Source organism: Rhinolophus sinicus, chromosome 14 (genome assembly GCF_057876585.1).
Source record: "Rhinolophus sinicus isolate RSI-liver-muscle chromosome 14, RSI-T2T, whole genome shotgun sequence".
Taxonomy (NCBI): domain Eukaryota; kingdom Metazoa; phylum Chordata; class Mammalia; order Chiroptera; family Rhinolophidae; genus Rhinolophus; species Rhinolophus sinicus.
This window is the reverse complement of record NC_142514.1, coordinates 19,642,970-19,664,218: the sequence shown is the minus strand read 5'-3', so window position 1 is coordinate 19,664,218 and position 21,249 is coordinate 19,642,970. Positions and strand designations below refer to the sequence as shown.

The 21,249-nt window shown below is 39.9% G+C and overlaps 1 protein-coding gene across 6 annotated transcripts in view; it reads right to left on the bottom strand.

Annotated features, from left to right (window-relative positions):
- Window positions 1–10,273: 10,273 nt before the first annotated feature.
- Window positions 10,274–21,249, bottom strand: part of GMEB1 (glucocorticoid modulatory element binding protein 1) — a 30,744-nt gene continuing 19,768 nt past the window's right edge. For all 6 annotated transcript variants that reach the window (XM_088790763.1, XM_088790761.1, XM_088790766.1 and 3 more), the window contains 6 exons: window positions 20,864–20,967; window positions 18,688–18,845; window positions 16,946–17,077; window positions 15,782–15,919; window positions 15,194–15,316; window positions 10,274–12,648 (listed from right to left, as the gene is read on the bottom strand). In XM_088790763.1, coding sequence (XP_088646889.1) covers window positions 11,948–12,648; window positions 15,194–15,316; window positions 15,782–15,919; window positions 16,946–17,077; window positions 18,688–18,845; window positions 20,864–20,967 — 1,356 coding nt within the window. In that variant the 3' untranslated portion in view covers window positions 10,274–11,947. The remainder of the gene's footprint in view (window positions 12,649–15,193; window positions 15,317–15,781; window positions 15,920–16,945; window positions 17,078–18,687; window positions 18,846–20,863; window positions 20,968–21,249) is intronic.

Genomic DNA, 21,249 nt, shown 5'->3' with positions numbered 1-21,249 from the left:
ATTCTTTTTTATGGAAGTCACTGGCCCCCCCATTATAATCTGTGAAACTGTGGATTTTACTTCCAAAGAAGACACACCTCACATCTATACAAAATTTTACATGTACTTTCACGGAGTCCAGAGAATCTCTAAATCTACAAACTTCATGAGGGAATGTCCTTATCTGGGAAAGGAAGGAAATTAATGCTACTTGAATTACTGCTGTGGGTTAGGTTGTGTTGTTAGGTGCCTTCAGCTACGTTAAAGACTTTCAGCATCTTCAAAATAGCTATCAGTTTCTCCATTTTGCAACTGGGGAAACAGGTTAAGTAATGTTTCCAAGGTCACAAAGCTATTTAACAGTCAGTTGTATCTGACACCAAGCACATAATAGTGTCCCTCCACCCCCAAGAGAAATCCTGTATTCAGGAACCAGAATACAGAGGTGATCCAAAGAATGGGAAAAACATTTTTAATCAGAGGCAAACCCAAGTCAGGCAGGGATATTTGATCCTAGGACAGCCCATCTCCTAATAGCTATTGGTATTGCAAATAGTAGTAAACAAATAAATAATGCACTGTTAAGTGTCAACCTGATATCATTCACTCCCTGAATACAGGAGGCTTTGGTGGACTCCACGGTGAAATAAATGATAACACGGCATCTTGGATTTTGCATCATAATTTTGCTCAAAATGCTCCAAGTATTTTTTTTCTGCCCATAATCACACTTATGGTTGGAATAAATAAGGTCAGGCACCAAATGTGATGGACTCCTGGAAGAGACGGTAAAACGTCAAGTCTCAGAGCATAGATCCCAGCAAGGGAATAAAAGAAACCTAGTAACCCCCTTTTTTAAAAAAAGATGCTCAGCCAATTAACCCCATGGCCCAGATTTATATATAAACTGTAAGCAATTGCCTACACTTACCCTTGAAAGCAGCATGGTATGATAAAAGTATTGACCAAGAGTCTTATCCTGGAGGGAGCGGGAGGTGGGTGATACTAACTAGCTGGCCTCCCCACCTGATTTGCAACATTAGGTAAATTACTAAACCTTTCAGAGTTTCCCTCATTTGATCAAGGGGTTAATAGTATCTCCTTAAAAGGTTTTTGTGAAAATAGTTTAAAAAAAAAAAAAAACAGATATTAAAGCAAGTCTGGTACATTGTAGGTTACTTTCTGTAATCCCATTAAGGCACGAAAGTGAAAATTCCCTCCTTCCAGTGATAGCTTCATAGTGCCTGAAATTTTGATTCGTTTCTTTGGGATAACTTTCTGGGACTTCCCAATTAAAATGCAAATATCCTTGGGAAAGGGTAGTCTCTAAACCTGGATTAAGTTCACCAGATTGGTTTTAACAGGCCCCTGAACAGAACATACAAGACTGATATATTTAATCACTGGAAAAAGGGAGAGAAAGTCTGGAGTGTGGGGTATCATCTTATGGGACAGACCCCTCATGGTTTGAGAAAAGAAATGTCCTGAAAATGGGTTTGTGTCCTAGTTTCAGCTCTGCAACTGTGTGGATAAAGTATTCAATCCCTCTTTTAACCAGTAGCTACTGAGGGCCAGGCACTGTGCTGGAGAGTCTTAAGAGTTTACTTTCCCTTTAAGCTTATAGACTAGTCAGGAAAACTAGTCTATAAGCAAATAGTTTTTCAATTACAGTTGTGCACAGTGCAATGAGAAAGCACAGACAGACCTAGCCTAGTTGGGGGAGGAGGGGAACGGAGCCAGGACGTTTTCCCTGAGATTGGGAGTTTCAGCTAAAAACTGAAGGATGGCCAGACAAGGAGAGAAGGAAGTGAAGTTACAACATGTGCAAAGTCCCCAAGCAGGGAAAGAGTTTGGCACTGGTGAGGAACTGAAAGAAGGTCAGTATGACTAGCACATAATAAGAGAGGGTGGCACCAGATGAGACTGGAGAATTGGGCAAGAAAGGAGAAAAACAGGGACTTTAGATGTTAGCTACAAAGGATGCTCGGCTAGTAGAGGGTTAATAAAAGCACAGCATTCTCAGGTTTGTGTTTTAAGAAGTTAACTGGCGGCAGTATGGGAAACAGATTTGGGGAGAAAAGAGAAGATTAGGAATTAGAAGAGTGTTGCAGTAAAATCTAGGCAAAAAATAATGGTCTAATATAGTGGTAGTGAGGACAGTAAGACATGAACAAAATGGACATTTTAGGAGGTAAAATAAGAAGTCTCGGTGATAAACTGATGGGATTGGGGGAAAAGCACTAAAGAAGAAGCAGGTATCAAGAATGATACCTGGTTTGATTTGAGTAGTTGGGTGGATGAGCTGCCATTTTCTAAAGTGGGGAATACTAGAGGTTTGTGGGGGTAAGGAAGGATTATAAATTTACCTTGGACCTGCTGGGTTCCAGGAAAATATAAAACATCAGAAATATTTTGTAAACAATTAAAGGGTTTGGGGCACAGAGAGAAAAACAGGGCTGAGAACACAAATCTTGGAGTCTTTGGTATAGGGATGGCAGATGAAGCCAAAGGAGTCCATGAGATTTCTTCAAAAGAGAGGGAGACCAAAAGGCCCAGCACCCAACCAGAGAGGTAGAAGGGGAAACAAGGAGAGTAAATCATTTCCTCACTCAGAGTCTATTTCCAAGACTGTAAAATAAGGAAGCTGAACCAAAACAACCTCTAAGGTTCCTTCTAGTTCCACCATTTTAAGACTTCCGGAAGGTGGAAACCAAAGAAATCTTTCTGGATATATAAACGGGGCAATGGGGATAAGAGAGAAAAAAGAAGTAGGAAAGGAGGACAGAGTTTACATACTCTTCAGGGACAGTAGACCTCATTACCCAAGTCACCCCCTTAGTAAGGCAGAAATAGAAGAGACCGCCCCCCTTGAGAAATGTTTATATCCTTCACGCAACTGACAGTGTAAACACTTTTAAAGACTTCTGTTGGTCTCTCTAGTCCACACAGTGTCCAAAGCTCTCCACTCTCTTTATCCTGTGTATTTCTCACTGTACATTTCATGCTCCAGCCACACTGAAGTTTTTCCTGGAACCCATGATTTTGCACATGCAGTTCTTTCTGCCTCAAATGTCCTTGCCATCTCTCCCACCTACCTCCTATCTGTCCTAGACCGTGCTCAGTGAAGGTTTATTTCTTCCCCCAAGCAGGAAGAAGTTGCTCTACTCTTTGTTCACCTATAATATTGCTCATATTTCCTTATGGTAACTTATTTTAGTATATTAACATTATCTGTTTGCATAAATATTTCTTTTGGAAGTCTTGGACAGTTGAGAATCTAACGGTACATGAATCTTCTCAGAAAAATGGCCATACACCCAAATTTTTGCTTGATTTCATCAAGAACCCTCTGCCCCAGACCCATTCATCCCATGAGCCCCAGTTAAGAAAGCCAACCCCTAACTTACATATTGCCTCTCCTATAAATCTATGACTGCTTATAGGGCAAAGAACGTTTTTCATTATTAATCTTTAGAATCCAGTGCTATTTGTTGAATTAATTTATCTCATTCATCTTCAAAATTCTTCCTGGTACTGTTAATCTCCATTTCATTAATGAAAACCTGGTGAGGCCAATTGTGTTAAAAAATTAAATGTGCAGACTTAACTAGCTTAATTGAATGTTAAAGAAAGGTACTGTGGAAATCCCAAGGTAAGTTGATGATTGGCTTTTTAATGTGCAGGTGTGTTTTATGAATCACTGGATGGAGGTGTGAAAAGAGCAATAGTGAGAATGAGGCTAAAGGAAGAAAAGACAGCTGGGCCAGGTGGCCTTAGGACACTAGGAATTCACAGCTGTGTACATCCACGAGCAGCTGTTCGAGACATGAAGGGCAAAAAAGAACAAGACCAAGAAAGAGCCAACAGTAAAGGAGCCTTGAGATTCAACTCAGAGTCTAGAGGTGAGAGCAGAAATTTTCAGCAGTCTTCCAGGAAGTGAGAAAGGTAATGATAATGTAATGAGTTTTTCATAAAGCTAATTCAATGTATTAAATTAATAAAGCTTATTCAAGAACAGAGGACTGTTCTTTATTCTGAGATTATTTCTCTCCTTTTTGAGGTAAAAATGCCCCTTCTTTTCAAATGACGCCAATAGAGTTGGCCATTTAAAAAAATATTCTTATTTGGTAAAATAAGTTGGGAACCCCATGTTGATTAATTAAGACTTTTTTTATGATGTTTTTTATTGATACATGGCATTTGAAAGTCCAAGTAGCACTGTGCTACGGAACAGTTTACATTACAGTCTCAATCTAAGACAATAGGCTCAAGAGAAAAATGGACATAAACAAGATTTCTGGAAATAGTGCCAAGGGGAAATGAAGGCAGGGAACCCCTGAACGGACTGGTTCAATTTTAAATCTGTGCCAAGGGAAAAACAATTAAACCAATGAATGTGTATCTAATTTACTTGTGATAATTTTTGCAGATAAATCCTCCCCTTTTGGTCCTTGGGTGGTAGCTACAGATAAATAAAGCAAGAATATGAGAGGCCATGTCCAATTTGCTCAGAAAGACTAACGAGAATGTCCTAGTCATGGAAGTGTTAACTTGGAATTTCTGAGTCATAGTAGTTTCATTTTTTGTTCCTGGAGCCGGGGAATATCTGCTTTTTGCTCAGTTGGCAAAGGCTTTACAATACTGTCAGTGTTCTATGGAGTAGGTTCCCTGTGTAACAACTGGTACATGGGGTTGGGCTCTGCACAGCAGGAGCTTAGCAAAGCAATGAAGGCGTTCTAACCAGGGACCCTGACATCAGCATTATTTCAATCAGGGCCATTAACAAAGTGATAAATCAATACTTCCAGTGACAGATGGACAAATGATCTGGGTTCTAAAATCCTTCATCGGGGAAGTGAAGTTTTTCTCCCTCCAGTAATCCCTCTTCAGTACTCTTGAGAGATGGTGAGTGGGACTTGCTGCTCCTCACATAGCAAAATCTGATCAGCAACCACTGCCCCAGATCTCTGAAATCCCAGCTAAGTTGCATCCTCATCTAGGCCCAGACCTACAACTGAAAATTTTAATATACTAAAAGTTTAATGTAAATAAAATGAGACAACTTAATGAGAAACTAAACATGTTATCAAATAAAACATCATTGTAAAATGATTCGTTGAAGGGTACCTTTTAGGTATTAAGATTCTCTAGTACATTTGAAGATTCTGTTTAATAAATTTGATGGGTACATATTAAAAATGTACCTATTGTTTAGAGTAGAAGATAAATGTTAGTTTCTTCATTGTAAAATGAAGAAAATGTTATCCACCATGTTGAATTGTTGTGAGGATCAAATGGAGTAACATCTGTAAAGTGCTTAGAACGATGCTTGCTTGGTACATAGTTTCCCTTCAATAAGTATTGGTTATTATTATTATTACTATTATTATATTATTATTGCATCAAATATCCATGAGCTCTACTACATGCCAGGCACTGATCCAGGGAATGTAGAAACAGCAGTGACTAAAAAACAAGAAAGATTCCTGCTCTCATGGAGCTTCCATTCTAGTTAGGGGAGAAAAAAAAGAAATGCATGTCAGGCGATAAGTAAAACAGAGAAAAATAAAGCAGGGTAATGGAAAATAGGAAGCCAAGTGCAGGGGAAAGCTGTCATTTTTCATAGGGTACGTGGTCAGGGTAGCTCTCTGATAAGGTAACATGTGAACAGACTTGAAGGAAGTGAAGAAATAAGCTTTGCAGTTATCTAGGGGAAGAGTGTCCTAAGACATTATTGAATCAAAAAAAAAAAAAGAAAAAAGAAAAGCGAGAGAAGAAAAGAAAGCTACCAAAATAAGGAGGTCTAGGTTTGTAATACAGTGACAGGGTTTGTAGAGAAGTTATGCCCCATCTAAGATAGGCCTCAGTTCCAGTCAAGTGTTGTTATGAGGAAATGGGGAGCCAGTGTTGTCAGAGCTTGTTTTTGTTTTTGTTTTAAAGAAAAACTGTATCTTGAATATTTTCATGTGAACTGCCCTAATGTTTGAAACTGTGTGTAGGCATAAATGGATATATATGTTCATCAAGAGACTTGCAAGAATATTCAGAGGCATTATTTATAGTAGCCCCAAACTGGACACTACCCAAGTGCCCATCATTAGAATGGCTCAGCTGTGGCACAGTAACAGTTTCTACACAGCAATGAGAAGGAACCAACTGCAGTTTCATACATTATAGGTGAATCTCACAACATAAAGATAAATGAAAAGAAAGCCAGTCACAAGAGTTCAAAAACAGGTAAAACTAAGCTATGATGTTAAGAGAGCTAGAAAGTGGTTAACCCAGCTGGGTGAAGTTTTTTTTTTCTCGATCTGGAAGCTGATTTTATGGGTATATTTCGTTTGTTAGATTTATGAAAATGTATAGTGATTTGTGCCTTTCCTGCACACATTTATACTTCAATAAAAAGTTAAAACAAAAACATGGGCCAAACAAAATAAGTCTTCAGACTGAATCAGGATTGTGGGATTCTAGTTTGTTCTATAATACATAGATTTCTTTAGAGAAAACATTAGAGAAGTTTAAAAAAAAACTTATACTTTGAAATGCAGGTAAACCCTCATGTATGCTTTCCTCGGAGAAGCTCCTACAAGTCCAATGAGGAACTTGTCTCCAGGGTCATTACCCAGCCTCACATTTACCCTTGTATGTAATCCAATACTGTGGCTCATTCTTGCCCTCAAACTAGAGAAATAAACCCATATATACCACATTACAAGCCATAACTATCAATAAAGGTACAGAATTGGAAAACATACACGCAGAACCCAAAGGCGATTTCAAAGTAGTCTGGTCTACTTTAGGTTGAGAGGGCATCAGAAGTCTTTAGACTGAGAGGCTCCTAAGACATAACAGAAATTTGGGGTAGTTGTGAAGTAGTAGGAATCATACTGGGCTGAAAGTATCCAGGAAACAGGTGTCTTAGCCTGGGTCACCCACCATAGGTAGAAAAATCAATCGGGTGTAAAAGATAGGTTTTAGAATCTATGTGTCCTGGGGAACTTACCTATGGTCACTGCACAAGCACACCCCAAATGTGCTTCAATTCAGGTGGTTGATGGAGTTAGGAAGGCTGTTCTAGGTACTGACAACTGCAGTCTCTGGAGGTATGCTGAGGTTTGGGTCTTGGGAGTGCCTTGAGAAGAAATGATTGTCTCTTGAGTAGAAAGTGTTACTGACATGGCAGAATTTGGGAACCAAACGTTATTTGGGTTGGGAAGTGAGTATGGATAAATAAGTTGGAGAAAGTAGAGCCTTCTAGAGTAGGGGTGTCCAAATGTTTTTCAACGTTTTTTACCAAGGGCCATATGCGGTAAAATACACAACAGCTGGGCCACTCACTCGAGGTGAAGTACGTATTGCCTCACCTGGTTTATTTAAGTAAACTAAATATATTTTTGGAATTTGCTGCGGGCCAATTAAAAATGGATTGCAGGCTGCAGTTGGCCCATGGGCTGCAGTTTGGACACCCCTGTTCTAGAGGAAGTCAAATTGCATAGCTTAGGGCAAAGAAAGGTGTTCCAGGATTGGGGGAAAAACCTGGAAAGGACTCAATTAGAGCCGCCTAAGGAGAGAGATTCCAGGAGCAGAGTCCAAATCTAGCAGAACTGATCCCTTGCAGTCCCTTGTCTAGTGCAACAACCTCAGTTGTTATTATAGTACATTTCAGACTTACACACGAACTTCCCAGGGAAGAGGTGTCCTAGGTATGAGGAAACTATAGTAGGTAAGTTGGCTGCAAATGCAGGGTCTAGCCTAGTTTTTTCTCAGAAAGGACGGTTTCCTCAGTATTATTGCCCAAAGTAAATCACAACCTTATGCCTATTTTCAGAATTCAACCTTTTCTTTATCCTTCCTACCTCGACCTGGATCAGTTATAACTCAATGAACTAGTAATCCTGTATTTTTTTTTTTTTTTACTATTTTTATAATCAAATGTTACCACTACCTATACTTTCCACCATACAAACTTACCTTTAGTGCCTTTTATGAAAATGGGATTAAATGCTACCTCCGAAGAGTGTCATACTATCTGAATTAATATTAACATCCAAGGCATTTGGATTAGCATTGGTCCTTCTTCCCTAGTGTGGACAGATGTGTAAAAGAACCTCCACATGAAGTGGCTTTGAATCTTGAATATTCAAGTCTATTGTCCATTTTTTACTTCAGAATAACTGTGAATGTTTTTGTTTTGTTGGGAGGAGACAAGGAAGGAGCCTGAAAATTGAAAAGGGGAAGAAAACAAGGGGCCAAACAGGGACATGGCCAAGGTGAGACAGTTGTACAGTTGACTCTAAGGCCTTTGTGGAAACTGCATGACAGGAAGCTTTGGGGCATTTACCTTCCAGTAGCTACACTCCAGTCCTGCGCTGGATTCATTTGATGGAAACTTGGAGAAGCCGAACATAACTCTCCAGTGGGGGTACTCTTAGAGACTGCCCATGATGCTTACTCTAGAGGCAACAGCAGTAAGAGACTAAGGATTTGTGTGTGTTTTTCCCTCTTGTATAAATAAGCCCAACTCCTTGAAAATGGCGTAAAAAAACTAGCCCAGGGCCAGCCCGCCTGGTGGTTCAGGTGGTTGTAGCTCTGTGCTCCTAGTGCCGAAGGCTGCCGGTTCGATTCCCACATGGGCCAGTGGGCTCTCAACCACAAGGTTGCCGGTTCAACTCCTCGAGTCCCGCAAGGGATAGTGGGCTCTGCCCCTGCAACTAAGATTAAACACGGCACCTTGAGCTGAGCTGCCGCTGAGCTCCCGGATGGCTCAGTTGGTTGGAGCGTGTCCTCTCAACCACAAGGTTGCCGGTTAGACTCCTGCAAGGGATGGTGGGCTGTGCCCCCTGCAACTAGCAACGGCAACTGGACCTGGAGCTGAGCTGCACCCTCCACAACTAAGATTGAAAGGACAACTTGATTTGGAAAAAGCCCTGGAAGTACACACTGTTCCCCAGTAAAGTCCTGTTCCCCTTTCCCAATAAAATTAAAAAACAAAAAAAAAATACTAGCCCAAAATGGTCTCTCCTAAACCAGCTTTGTTACAAACCTTCTCCAGGAAGAACTTCCATACTCGCTGACCCCTGCCCCCAGGCTGGATTAGGTGCTGGATCCTTTGTTGTCTCAGCTCCCAGATAAGAGCTCTATCACTGCACTCACCCCCAATATGATGATCTGTTTCAGTATCTCACTAGAGAAGGGCTTAACCGTTCTGTGCCTCTGGTAGTCTGCTGAAACCTATGGACCGATTCTCGGAATAATGCTTTTCAATGCATGAAATAAAATACATAGGATTACAAAGGAAACCAATTGTATTGAAATATAGTTAACTCCAGACAACCTCTGGGGTACGAATTTCTTGAGTGCAGAGACTATGTTTTCATCTCTGTAGTGCCAGTGCCTGGCACAAAGCCTGGCACATAGATGGTACTTATAAATGTTTATTTAATGAATGAACAGAAAGATGGCTACTGCCAAGTCAGCCTGAGGAATGATTCATTGCAAATGCCTATGCACACACCAATGGCTTGCATGTCTCACCCCATTTGAGATCATCTAAACCAGGGCTGTGAGGGAACCCCCACTCAACAATGGGTGCCATAGCATCTAGCAATAATGACAGACTATTGGAAAACCAGGAAAACAACAAAACTCGTGAATTTCCAGAATATTTAGAAACTAAAACAGGCTCTGTCTTTAGGAGGAAGAGATCTTTTGACTTTGGAAGCACAATATTCACACTACCACAGCTCTGATGAAAGGAAGAAAGGAACGTGAGCTAGCGTGTAGGTGTTCTCCAGGGCTCCTCCTCTGCCCTGAATTGGGACGCTTGTCTCTAGGAAAGAGAAAAGTCTCTCTAAAACCCACAATAGGGATGATGTCCCTTCTAGGTTCAAGTGGCAGTTTTAGGCTTAGACAGAAATATTGGTTTTGTTTATGTACCAACAGGAAACCTGAAGAAGCAAGAAATAAAAACCACTTCTCACTAAACGTATAGAAGGGGGTCCATAGGTTTGTTCTAAGCTGATTGCTACATCTATTAAATATTTTGAAAAGAAAAATAAAACCCCAGACAATTTTAAAGCTGAAAATCACAACTGTAGGGGTTCAGAAATCTCACCGTTAAGGCTTTTAAGACTGACCCTCCCAAGTTAGAGGGCTTCTCCAGCTATATACAGCCACCTGAAGGATGGCAGAACTCAGTTTTCACTTGCTTGACAACAGGGTTTCCAACATCTGTTGGGAGAAACATGGCTTCGGGTGGGTGCCTTCTTTTAAAAAACAAAAAAAAGGAAACTACAAGTCAAAGTTTTGCTTTTAATTAAAAAAAAAACAAAAAACAAAAAAACTCCCACTCCTAAGGTGTGTGCTTTCTTTTTTGACCTATTTTTCTTTTAAATTGTCTGCAGTTTCCCTATATTTTTCCTAGTGCAGTAAACAATGCAACCAAAGAAATAAAAACCAGGATCCACTCTTGCCCCAAACACTGAAGATGGTCAAAGAGAAGGAATCACAGCATGGAAAATGGCCCAACTCTAAATATACAAACATTAAAAAAAAAAAAAGGTACCCCTCCCACCCCCCGGACCCTAAAGACATTATTACTGACATTCCTGGTACATTTCCTATAATATAATGTTGCAGACAATGCTTCTTTCCCAGGGAGTCCAGCTCGCTCAGGAGGAGACATCTACTCAGTCCCTCAAAGATAGGCTGGGGATGTTGAGTCTTCCTGCCAAGTCTAAGGTGTGTTTTTTTTTTACGAGCTCAATATTTCACAGAAACATCTGTGGTATAAATGGTATAAATGAATCTAAAAGGGGATGAAGGCAGGCAGACACCTGTCACTGTTCTCCGAATCAGCCAAAAAGCTGAAGAGCGTGGGATCCAGGAAGACAGATGCCACTAACAGTTGAGGGATGGAGGGCAGAACAAGAGGAAGCACCAAATGAGTGGCTGCTTTTGGTTCCAAAGCCAAAAATGGGCCCCACCAAAAAGGGCAGCTGGTCTGGATGAGGAACTTCCCTGCTTCTGGAGTCATGCAATAAAAATGATGGCCTTGGAGGCCCCCCTCCCCACAACAGCCATGGTCCAAGAACCAGAGCAATTTACACATCACACAGTTCACAAATGAATGGATTGATTCTACTTTAGGAAGGTAAATGCTTTGACCAAGTTGGGGGCAATGTTGGCTTGAATCCCAAAGCATGGCTGCGATATCCCTGGACTTGTATTTCTGCAAGGCCACAGGCCCCTGATGCTACTTGCTTCATGGAGATGTACCCTCCCACTTATCACTGGCCTCTCCCATGATGGTAACTCTCAGAAATTTCAAGAGGCATCAGCTAAACTTTTGGAAGTAAGCATTTCTTTGCCCCATCCTGGCCAAAACACTTCCCTTTTTAAGCTGCTGCTCCAAGCAACAGAGTTCCCTTCCAAGCAGAGTTCAATTTTCTTTTGTTTCAGAGTTTTGCACTAGTCTCTGAGAGCCCTTTCCAGGACACAAAATAAAGTATCCTTCTGCATCCACATGTGAGTGGGTTGCCTTCCAGTGTCAGGTCTGTATTCCAGAGTTTGGTCAATGCCTCTTTACGAGAATAAAATCACATGTGTACACAGACAGACAGACTAGCCTGGAAAGGGCTTTCTGGATAGGGTTTCTGATTATCTTGATGCCTCCCTAAAAGAAATAACTTTCTTGCTGTAAGAAGATTAGAACATTGAATGACCTACTCTCAACTTCTAGAAGGGAAGCTTGTTTTTGTCGATTTTTCAATGAGGGGATGGGAGGGACCCAACATTTTCAGTTACAGCAACGAGATTTTGTTTTTGTTTTTGCTTTGTTTGTTTTTTTGTTGTTGTGTGTTTTTTTTTAAAAAAAGGATCCTGTGTGGAAATGAGTGGGACAATAAAAGTAAACAAATAATTAAAATTTCAAACCAAAACATATCTGCTGGCCCCCACCGCCCCATTAATCCTCTAAGACCACAATCTCCACATTATGGACTTGATGCTGGTGTTCTTCCATCTCAGCCACAACTTTCTCCTCAGTCCTCAGCTCTGTCTCCAAAATGACCGCTTTGCCCTCAGTGTCCTCGGCCTCTGGGTCTGGGGCTGGGTCAATCTCGATGATGGTCTGCCCATCCTCTGAGGTGCTTTCTACAGCCTGGATTGCTGAGGTCAGGCCGGACTCCATGGCCACCAGCTCCACAGGGCTCACCATAGTGGTCATGTTGCCCAGGGTACTCCCATCCTGCATGGCCGTAGAGCTTAGCAGCGCCAAGCTAGACGAAGGGTGGATGGTCACTGTGTCTGGTGAGCTGCTCTTGGCCGAGGAGACCACTGTGGCGTAGCGGAAGAGCTGAGGGCCAGAAGGTAGTGTGTGGACAGTCACAGGACTAGAGCCCTGGCTGAGGGTGGCCACTGGAATATTGCCCATGGAAAAGGACTGACCCACGGGAGTGATGGTGATGGGCGAGATGACTGTGAACTGAGGCTGCTGCACAGGCGGAGAAGGGCTCAGCACGGTGGTGGAGGCCGGCCGCTGCAGCCGGGGCCGTTTCGGAGGCTTCGGCGTGCTCACAGGCATCAGTAACACATTTTGAACCGTCTGGGATTTCAGCCTGTGATCCTGAGCTTGCTTCTTCTGCTCTTCCAACTGGCGTTCCAAGTCTGTGGGAAAAGAAAGACAGACTTTGTGTGGAGGGAAGTATAATCTTGGGAACTGTAAACTGGGAGTGAGGAGACTGGGGGTCTTGTTCTGGACTTGTCACTATGTAGCCTCAAGAAAGTCACTTCATTGTTTTCAAGAAGAAACTAGACTGGATGATTTTTTTTAAATCCCTCCAGGACTTACATTTCATTGTGTGATTACAGGCAAGGAAACAATTCAGAATCTTTTAAGGCTGTGATCCTACTGTAGCTCAACTCTAGATGCTCCTATGGCATTTTGTCACCTGTCACCAAAATGCAAACCAAACAAGCCTCCAGTTGGTCTAGCAGCTTATATATCCCCTGCCTTGGTGTATAGATGAAAATAAGGAATATCTGCACAATCCCTTTGGAACTGCCAGGAGCCACAATGGCCACTCTGGAGCACAGTGATTCCCAAACTGCCCTTCAAGACAGGAACACTTTGCTGGTGACCCAAATGGCCTTAGTCTACCATTAGCTCCCAGAGAAGTCTGCAGAAAATTAAAGAGGAAGTCCCTAGAATTACAGAACTGAAGAACTGAAGGAGGTCTTAGAGTTCTAACACATTCATTTTAACAGAGATCCAGAGAGGTAGAGTGGTTTACTTAAGGTCACAGAGCTTGGGACAAGACAAAAGTCTCTGATGGCCAACTTGGTGGCTTTTCCACAACAATACACCTATCACTACCTCTCTCCAGTGTCCAATCCAACCTTGGTGACCATTGGTGAGTCTGGCTCTAGACCAGAATTTCTCTATTGCTTAGCACCTGATAACAGACAATAATTAATCAGTGATACCTTAGAGCTCTTTGCTCCCTCTGGAACACCAAGAGCAAGTCAAGCCCTTGCTTGGAATAAAAGGAGTATGTAAGGATCAAGAACACGTTCAAAATTTTAAAATACGGCACATTTTCTATCTTCAGTAGTAATCAAAGAAATGTGAACCTAAACAAGATACCAATTAAATCTATAATTTTTTTAAAGTTATGCCAGGGAATATTATAAATAACAATGCCCCATTTGGTGAGTTCAAACTGGTGACATACATTGGTATAATCTTATTGGAAATTTGATGGTAATTCACAAAAATCCATAAAAAAATTATCAATACCATTTAACCTCATGCTTAGTCCTGGGAAGTAGCTTAAAAGGACATAAAGAGAAAAAGTTATATTCATACAAGTTCACTGCAATAAAGAAAGCTACTAAAGAAAATTTGTTTTTAATTTAAATGTCATCCCTAGAAAAATGTCCAGGTAAAGTACTAGGTAGCAACTTGGAAAATATTAATATGTCATAGTGAAAAAAATCAGAAAACAAACTTTATGATTAAAACTATCTAAAAAAAATAATATGGACAAGGAACCAGAAGCCTACATTTCTAACAAAACCATTTTTCAGGTAGTATGAAATTTCAAGGTGGAAGACAACACTGGATTAGAATAAGCAGAGTCTACTTTGGGCTTCACTGTCCAGTAGTGATGTAGCCGCCTGCAAATCATTTATCCCCTCTGTCCCTCTACTGGGTCATCAGTAAAATAGGGATAATAGCCTATGACATTCTTAGGAGGACCAAATGAAAAAAGGGTATCTCTGACAGTACTTAGCAAACTGAGTTTAAAATATAAACTAGGTATAAAAATAAGTAGAAAACAATCTAAATGTTCTTCTCTGATCTTTCTTGCCTTTTGGCTCTATGACTATTATATACATTCTGCATCACTCCAAGGCTGATCATCCATACTTCTGACTTGTTTTGTATCTTCTACCTGCCTTACCTCCTTCAAAAGCCTCTCTTGATTCTTTCCAGGTACTCCAGGTATAAGTGATTACTCCCCTTGCTCTTCCACCATACCCGCTATATGCCTCTGTCACAAAACAGATTACTTTTTGCACTTATTTCTATGTCTGCTTTCCCTTGAGTTCCTTGAAGGCCCTCAAGAGTCTCGTTCAACATTATATTTCTAAAACCTAGTTTGGAGACTAGCACAAAGTAAGTACTTGACAAAAAGAGTGAAATTATCCAATTGCTCATAATTTCTGATTACCACAAATAACGGAGAAGATGCTAAATGTATACCTATCAGAAGACTTAGTATTAATAATGTAAAAAAGACAAAGGCCAATTTGTTTCTTCTGCCACCAATATTACTGGATTAATGGAGCATTCTAGCAGACATCTTAGTCCTCCAAAAGACACAGAAGGAGGACGGTGATGCTGGTTTCTTTCTCTTTTCCTTTGTGCCTCTTCCGCTTCCCACCATTTCACCTCATCTGGGGCTGTGTATAAAGAAAAAGCCGAATCTGATACTATGTGAATTGAAAGAAAGAAAAAGAAATGGTGGGGGAGGGAGAGAGAAAGGGAAGGGGGAAGGAGAGGAGGGGAGGGCAGAGGAGGGAGGAGAGGGAGGGGGAAGGAAAGAAAGAATCAAGCCAGTCCCAACAGAAATCAACAAAGAAATGGCAAGACTCAAGGATATTAGTACTATAGTATCATCTAAGAAGAGAGAGAAGTTATACATACCTGTCAGAGTATAAAGAAACTGCTCTTCTCCCTGTTCTACTTGGTTCCTTCTGTTGTCCAAAACCTTCTTGACCGTGTCCATTAGGCCAAATGTATGTGCCACATTGTTGAGAACAGCAGCATCTATTTAAAACAAAGGACATGTCTGTCAAGTTGAAACAGAAAGTTTCTACCAACTCTCTATTGTGCTGTTTATAAATATAAAACAATCCAGAAATGATAGGACTATTCTAATGGTATTTTTTAAATTTTAACAAAGATTTATCACATGTATAACTAATTTTGATTTAATTGTTGTATCTATATTAATATTTTAAACAATATATTCAGCTCTAAGAGAGAGAGAGAGAGAAAGAGAGAGAATTATTTTCTAGCACCAGTTATAAAGGCAAAAATTACCTGTGGAAAAAGCATGGCCAGACCTGAGTTCAAAACCCAGCTATGAACTTTGGACAAATAACTTTTATGAGTTTTAGTTTCCTAATCTGTAAAATGGGGCTAACACCTATACCTCATGAGGATAACAGAATTGCCTATAGTTGTTAGTGTTTTATAAATGACTGATATTGTTAGGATTAATTCACTTACCTGTGACCTGGAAGGGAGCCTGGATGAGGCGCTGCTGAACCCCCCTGAGTAGCTCCTCTATTTCCTTCTGTATATTGCATACAACCTCTTCCATCAGCCCTACATCAGCTATTCCCTTCCAGAACATCAAAGTGTCCTCTGGCACAAGAGGGATAAAACAGAGGGTAAACCAGGGATGCTACATATACTTAGGCATATCTCTACAATGTGTCAAATTCAAAATTATTTCGATTCCAAAGGATTCCTTGTTGGGACATTTCTGGAAAAAGTAAAGCAGCTTTTGGAATACTAGCTGCCTCCCTAAGTTGGTAACTGATTATTTGATCTCTTCAGCAAAGTAGTGACTTAGGATAATTGCCTCAGTTTGTCATGCCCTCAATTTGTCATGGCTCTGGCTATAAGGAACAGGTATCTTCCAATAAATATATTAAACTAAATATTAAAGAAATACTAAATATTTACTTGAACAATTTGATTTAAAATTAAATATTAAAATTTTTTAAATAATAAAAATATTAAAGATATAATTTTTTTAAAAGGATATACTCCCCTAATCATATACTTAAAAAAAAAAAAGGTAGAACAGTTGACTAGGTGGTGTTATGAGCTCCATGAGGGCAGAGGCTCTTTTCATTTTCCTCTCTATCATCTAGCAACAGTACCAACTAAAAAGTGACAGCAATAAATATGTTAAATAAATGAATGAAGGATGATGTAAAGCTTGTCCTGGTCCCCTCTAAGTGAATTATCATCCTCTACACCACCTGCTACCTAATTTTTATTTCTAACATCTCGCAGCTTGGTTTATCTAAGAAATGTACCAAAGTTGGAGGCAGTTTGACACGATGAAAAGCATGGATTAAAAAAAAAAAAAAAAGCATGGACTACAGAGTCAAACTGCTGAATTCAGCTCTGATACTTATTGGTTGTGTTACTGGCCTTAGGCAAGTTGCTGAACCTCTCTGAATCTCAATTTCTTCATGTGTAAAATGTGACTTTGCAGGGCTGTTGCATGGATTAAAATAAGAGGTTTGCAGTTATAATTAGTATTAATATGCATGAGAAAAACCAGCAAAAGTAATTAAGAGGCCTTCTGTATCCATAATCATAATGGTGATAAGGTCACAAAACCCTGCAAGACATTTGAGCCCCGTAGAAAAGTACCTGAAATTTCCTCTGAGTCTTTCTTCACGTTCTCCTCTGTGGCCATGGTGACAGCAGCAGTGAGAGCTGAGTTCCATTCCAACCCTGCCTCTTCCATGCTCTCTTCTGAGATGGCAATCTGTGTGATGCTACCTAAAAGCAGTGCATTAGAGACAAGGCTGGTGAATTTTATGCCAAAGTCATAGCTATCCTCTATCTATCCTCACAGCCATTCTGGCCTTTTGCCTGCAGATCCCTACATTAAAAACTAGAACCCTAGGTAAGCCAGGATGAATACTGGGTTTTCTAAAGAAAACCTGCCTTGCAAAAGAAAATGTTTTCTTTGCTCTGTACAGAAAATGAAAGATAACTTATAAAATCACAAAAGCAATCTGCTTTCTGAGCAGTTATGTTTTGGAAAGAGACTGAAGGTGGGCATGATTGCCAGGCTGCCTGCCCCAGGCTTAGTAAGGATGAGGAGGACCTGAAATAATTTAGGAGAAAAATATGGTGCTTAGTCAAGAGCCCTACTACATACAAGCATGTTGGATACTAACCAAATAGGGCTACCTGAAGTTGCTGTAACTTATTTATCAGCCTATGTAAGAGAAAGCAAGAAAAATGAGACCCAAAAAAATCAGATAAGAAGTGACCCATGAACGGCATATTCACATAGGAAATATGTGTGAACTTTTGCTATCAATTCTATATTAAGATTTTAAACAAAAAGAATTGAAAAAATCAAACTGATCCAGACAGAAATATAGACAAGTGTGGACTCTACACATTGGAGTCTATCAATAATCAAGCAAAGAAGTTTATCAATATGGATAATCAAGTAAAGGAGTTTTGCCCAAGTAAAAAGGAAGTAAGTAATTTCACATCATTTTTCACTTTTCAAGTGAAAAGGTCACATGAACAAAAATTCAAACTGCTAGATATTATATCTTAGGTTCCAAGAGATTTGGCTTCTACTCACCCAGTCGTTACAGAATATTAGGTCTGGCCATAAAAAGCCTTAAGAGGTCATTTTTAAAGCACAGTACTTCCCTAACATCCTTTAGCATTCTTGCATCTCTGACAGGCATATTTAAATCTTCTGGAAGTAGCTGAGACAGATTCTAGCTAAGATCGTAGCTGTGCTAAGTCTCCAACTGGACCAACTGGATAATAATTTCACATGGCTACATCTTTCCTGGAGATGGGGAGGGAGCCCTAGTCCCTAATGCAACAATATTGAAGTTAAGTGTGTGCCCATTCTACTTCATTCATTAGCAAGCCTCAGCTTGGTTATCTGGAACCCTTCCAGGCAGAGCTCTTTGATCCTTACAGCATAGTCTCCAGAGTCCATCCCAGCCAAGGATACATTGTCTTTGATACATCTTAGTACAGCAATTGAAAACCATTCACCATTACTGCTTTGCACACTAGTAGAGCAAAGGATTTTCAAAACAATCTAATTTCAAAGATATGCCAAGTGGCCCCAAAGCGAGACCAATAAATAAACATTATAACTACTGAACCATCTTTCTAATGTTTACCATGCATTGCAAGAAAGAAATAAGGAAGGAGGTTGGACCAATAGGAACCAATGGAAGAAAACAAAGATCTGCTTCTAAACACATGGAATCTCACTCAAGATTACCATACTTTCAGGGCCGTCAACACTCATGAGAGCTGAGATTAAGAAACACAAGGAGAAATACGGGGAAAAGAGCTACTGAAAAACACAGTGGGTTTTCAGGTGGTTTCCTACCCCCTACCATCGGCCGAGGTGGGTGTCTGCACCACACTTGTCTGCTGTCCTGGCACTGGAGCTCTTGCACTGCTGATTAGAAGATCAAATTTGGTGCTTCTGCAGGTATTGGAGCAAACTTTGTCATGTTGGTAAAAATCAATCTGTCCAGAGTCCATCATCTTCCTGCACAAAGGGAGACAAGAAGTACCAGTTCAGCCTGCACTTCATCTAGAGGGAACTCGGTAGGCCTCAGGGATAAATAGAGACAAAGTTGCTGAGTCTACTCTTTAGATCAGTGAAACCTAATAGTATTAAAAGTCATTAGATTGCAAAAATTCTAATTGAGACTATAAAATTTTCATTGGTCCTGCCCACATTTACAAGAACTCCTCTTCCCTCCCTACTCTACTCATGAGTTCTCTTTTAAGTCCCGTTATCACTAAGCTTTAGGTAGTGATAAAAGCTAAATTTCTTTATAGAATCTCACTGAAAACTCCTGACAAAAGCTAAATTTCCTCATAGAATCTCACTGAAACCAAACCAAAAAGAGGAAAAAAAGACTACCTCATATGCCAGCACAATTGAGAAATGCCACAAAGGAATTAGAATTTTGTAATGAGATTCTGTTGTATTAGTATTCGTAGACCAGCAAGCTCTGTTGCCACTTTAGGAGACATAAAACTTCAGTATATTTCTTTCCTTAAAAAAAAAAATTGATAACAACTCTCCTATAAATACAGGGCAAAGTTGATTATACTGAACCCCCACTATAAAATGTCCTTATAACTGGATTCACAAGACACTGTTACAGGCCCTGAGCAAAACCATAGGGTATTTTAATTACAGTGAACTCTGTTATAATGTTACTTGTTTTTCACTAAAGACTTTTTAGGCATTCTCATTCCTTTTCACATTTGGGGAAAGTTGGCATTTGCTTGTTTTTCTGGGCAAATAAAACAGGCCAAGAACAACAAAAATGAAAATTTAAGGTATTCCTCCCCAATTTCATTCAACTACTAATTTCTACATATAAAATCTGGAATAAATTTTTTAAAAATTATGTGTCTCTGACTATAAAAATATGTGAAGAAAAAATTAATATTTTCTGTGAAAAATACAGAAAACTATAAAGAAAACAATTGCCTTATAAAAGAAATCCCCCAACACAGTAATTTTGGCATATTTTCTTCTACTAAATTTTACTTACGTGTGTTTTAACACAACTAAAATCATACTGTTTAATTGATTTTATATTTTGTATTTTGGTTTCTTTCTTTTCATTGTAAGTATGTTTCAATGTTAAAACTCTTTAGAAATATTTTAATGACCACACAATATGCCACAGTATATGCTCATATGTATTTAGATGAGCCATAATTTACTTTGGCTATACCTTGACTATATATTAAAGCGGATTGTAATTTTCACTATACTAATGTTGCAATGAACATCTTTATGCTTGAATCTCTACAAGTACTATCCATAGATTTTTCTTAAGACAGATTCCTTAAAAAGAATTAAAGAGAAAGGGTAAGGTGTTTTTGAGGCTCTTGATATATGTTCTGTGGGGAACTTTCAATTCTTGACCACATTTTAAAATTTTCTATCAATAGGTGAGTGCTCAAGGAATACCAAGTAATGTTAATCTTCAGAGGGGAAAAAATTACAATAGTAAACCTGTTACATAAAGAGATGGGGGGTGGGGATGTTATACATTCTGAATTTTCCTTCTGTGGTACAGTGACAGCAAGGATTGCATTCACCGTGCATCACTGGTATTTATTAACAGCACCCTTCTACTTTCCCAGAGTATCCCAGGATTTGTTGGTCAGCCTACACTTCTCCATACTGTTACACTTCCTCAGCACCAGGCTTAGCTCTGCCTATGCTTGGGAATCTCAAGCAGGACTGTCATCTACTCCTGAGTTTCTCTGCCCAGAGAGGATGCTACCCAACATCCTGACATCAGAAAAATTTGCCCTAGATGTTGGGAGTAGTGAATTTAATTCAATTTTCCTTCTCTCACAGGTATTTTAAGAACAAGTTGATAAATGTCAAATAATACATGGATTGCTTAAACCAATCCTTCAGACAGAATAAAAATTTCAAATTAAAGAGAAAAGACTGGATTCTCTGGATTCTACCAGGACTAAGTGCCCCAAAATCGGTTGAAGAGTATGTTCTTTGCTATTAAAGCTCACCTGAGCATGATTCCACCCAGACGAATGGCTCTCTTCCAGTCCTTTAGGGTGGACTTGCCAGCCAGATGAACAAAATGCTTGGGGCTAATCAACTGATCATTGAACTAAAGTGAAAAGGAAAGTCCAAAATAATCCAATGTCAATTTAGGCAGGCCAAGACGGAAAGAAAGAGATAACTCTACTTGCAATGTACAAAAAATACCCAGATGACATCTGAAGACATAGCCTTGTATTATCCAGCCTCCTGCCCTTTTGTGCCAGAAAAGACAATCCTTCTCTGAGCACTGACAGTGCCCTATCCTGGTACAAAGCTACAGATGACATGGGGAGGATCAGAAATTAACATACTGATTAGCACCTAAAATTCATTTATGCCCTGAATCAGT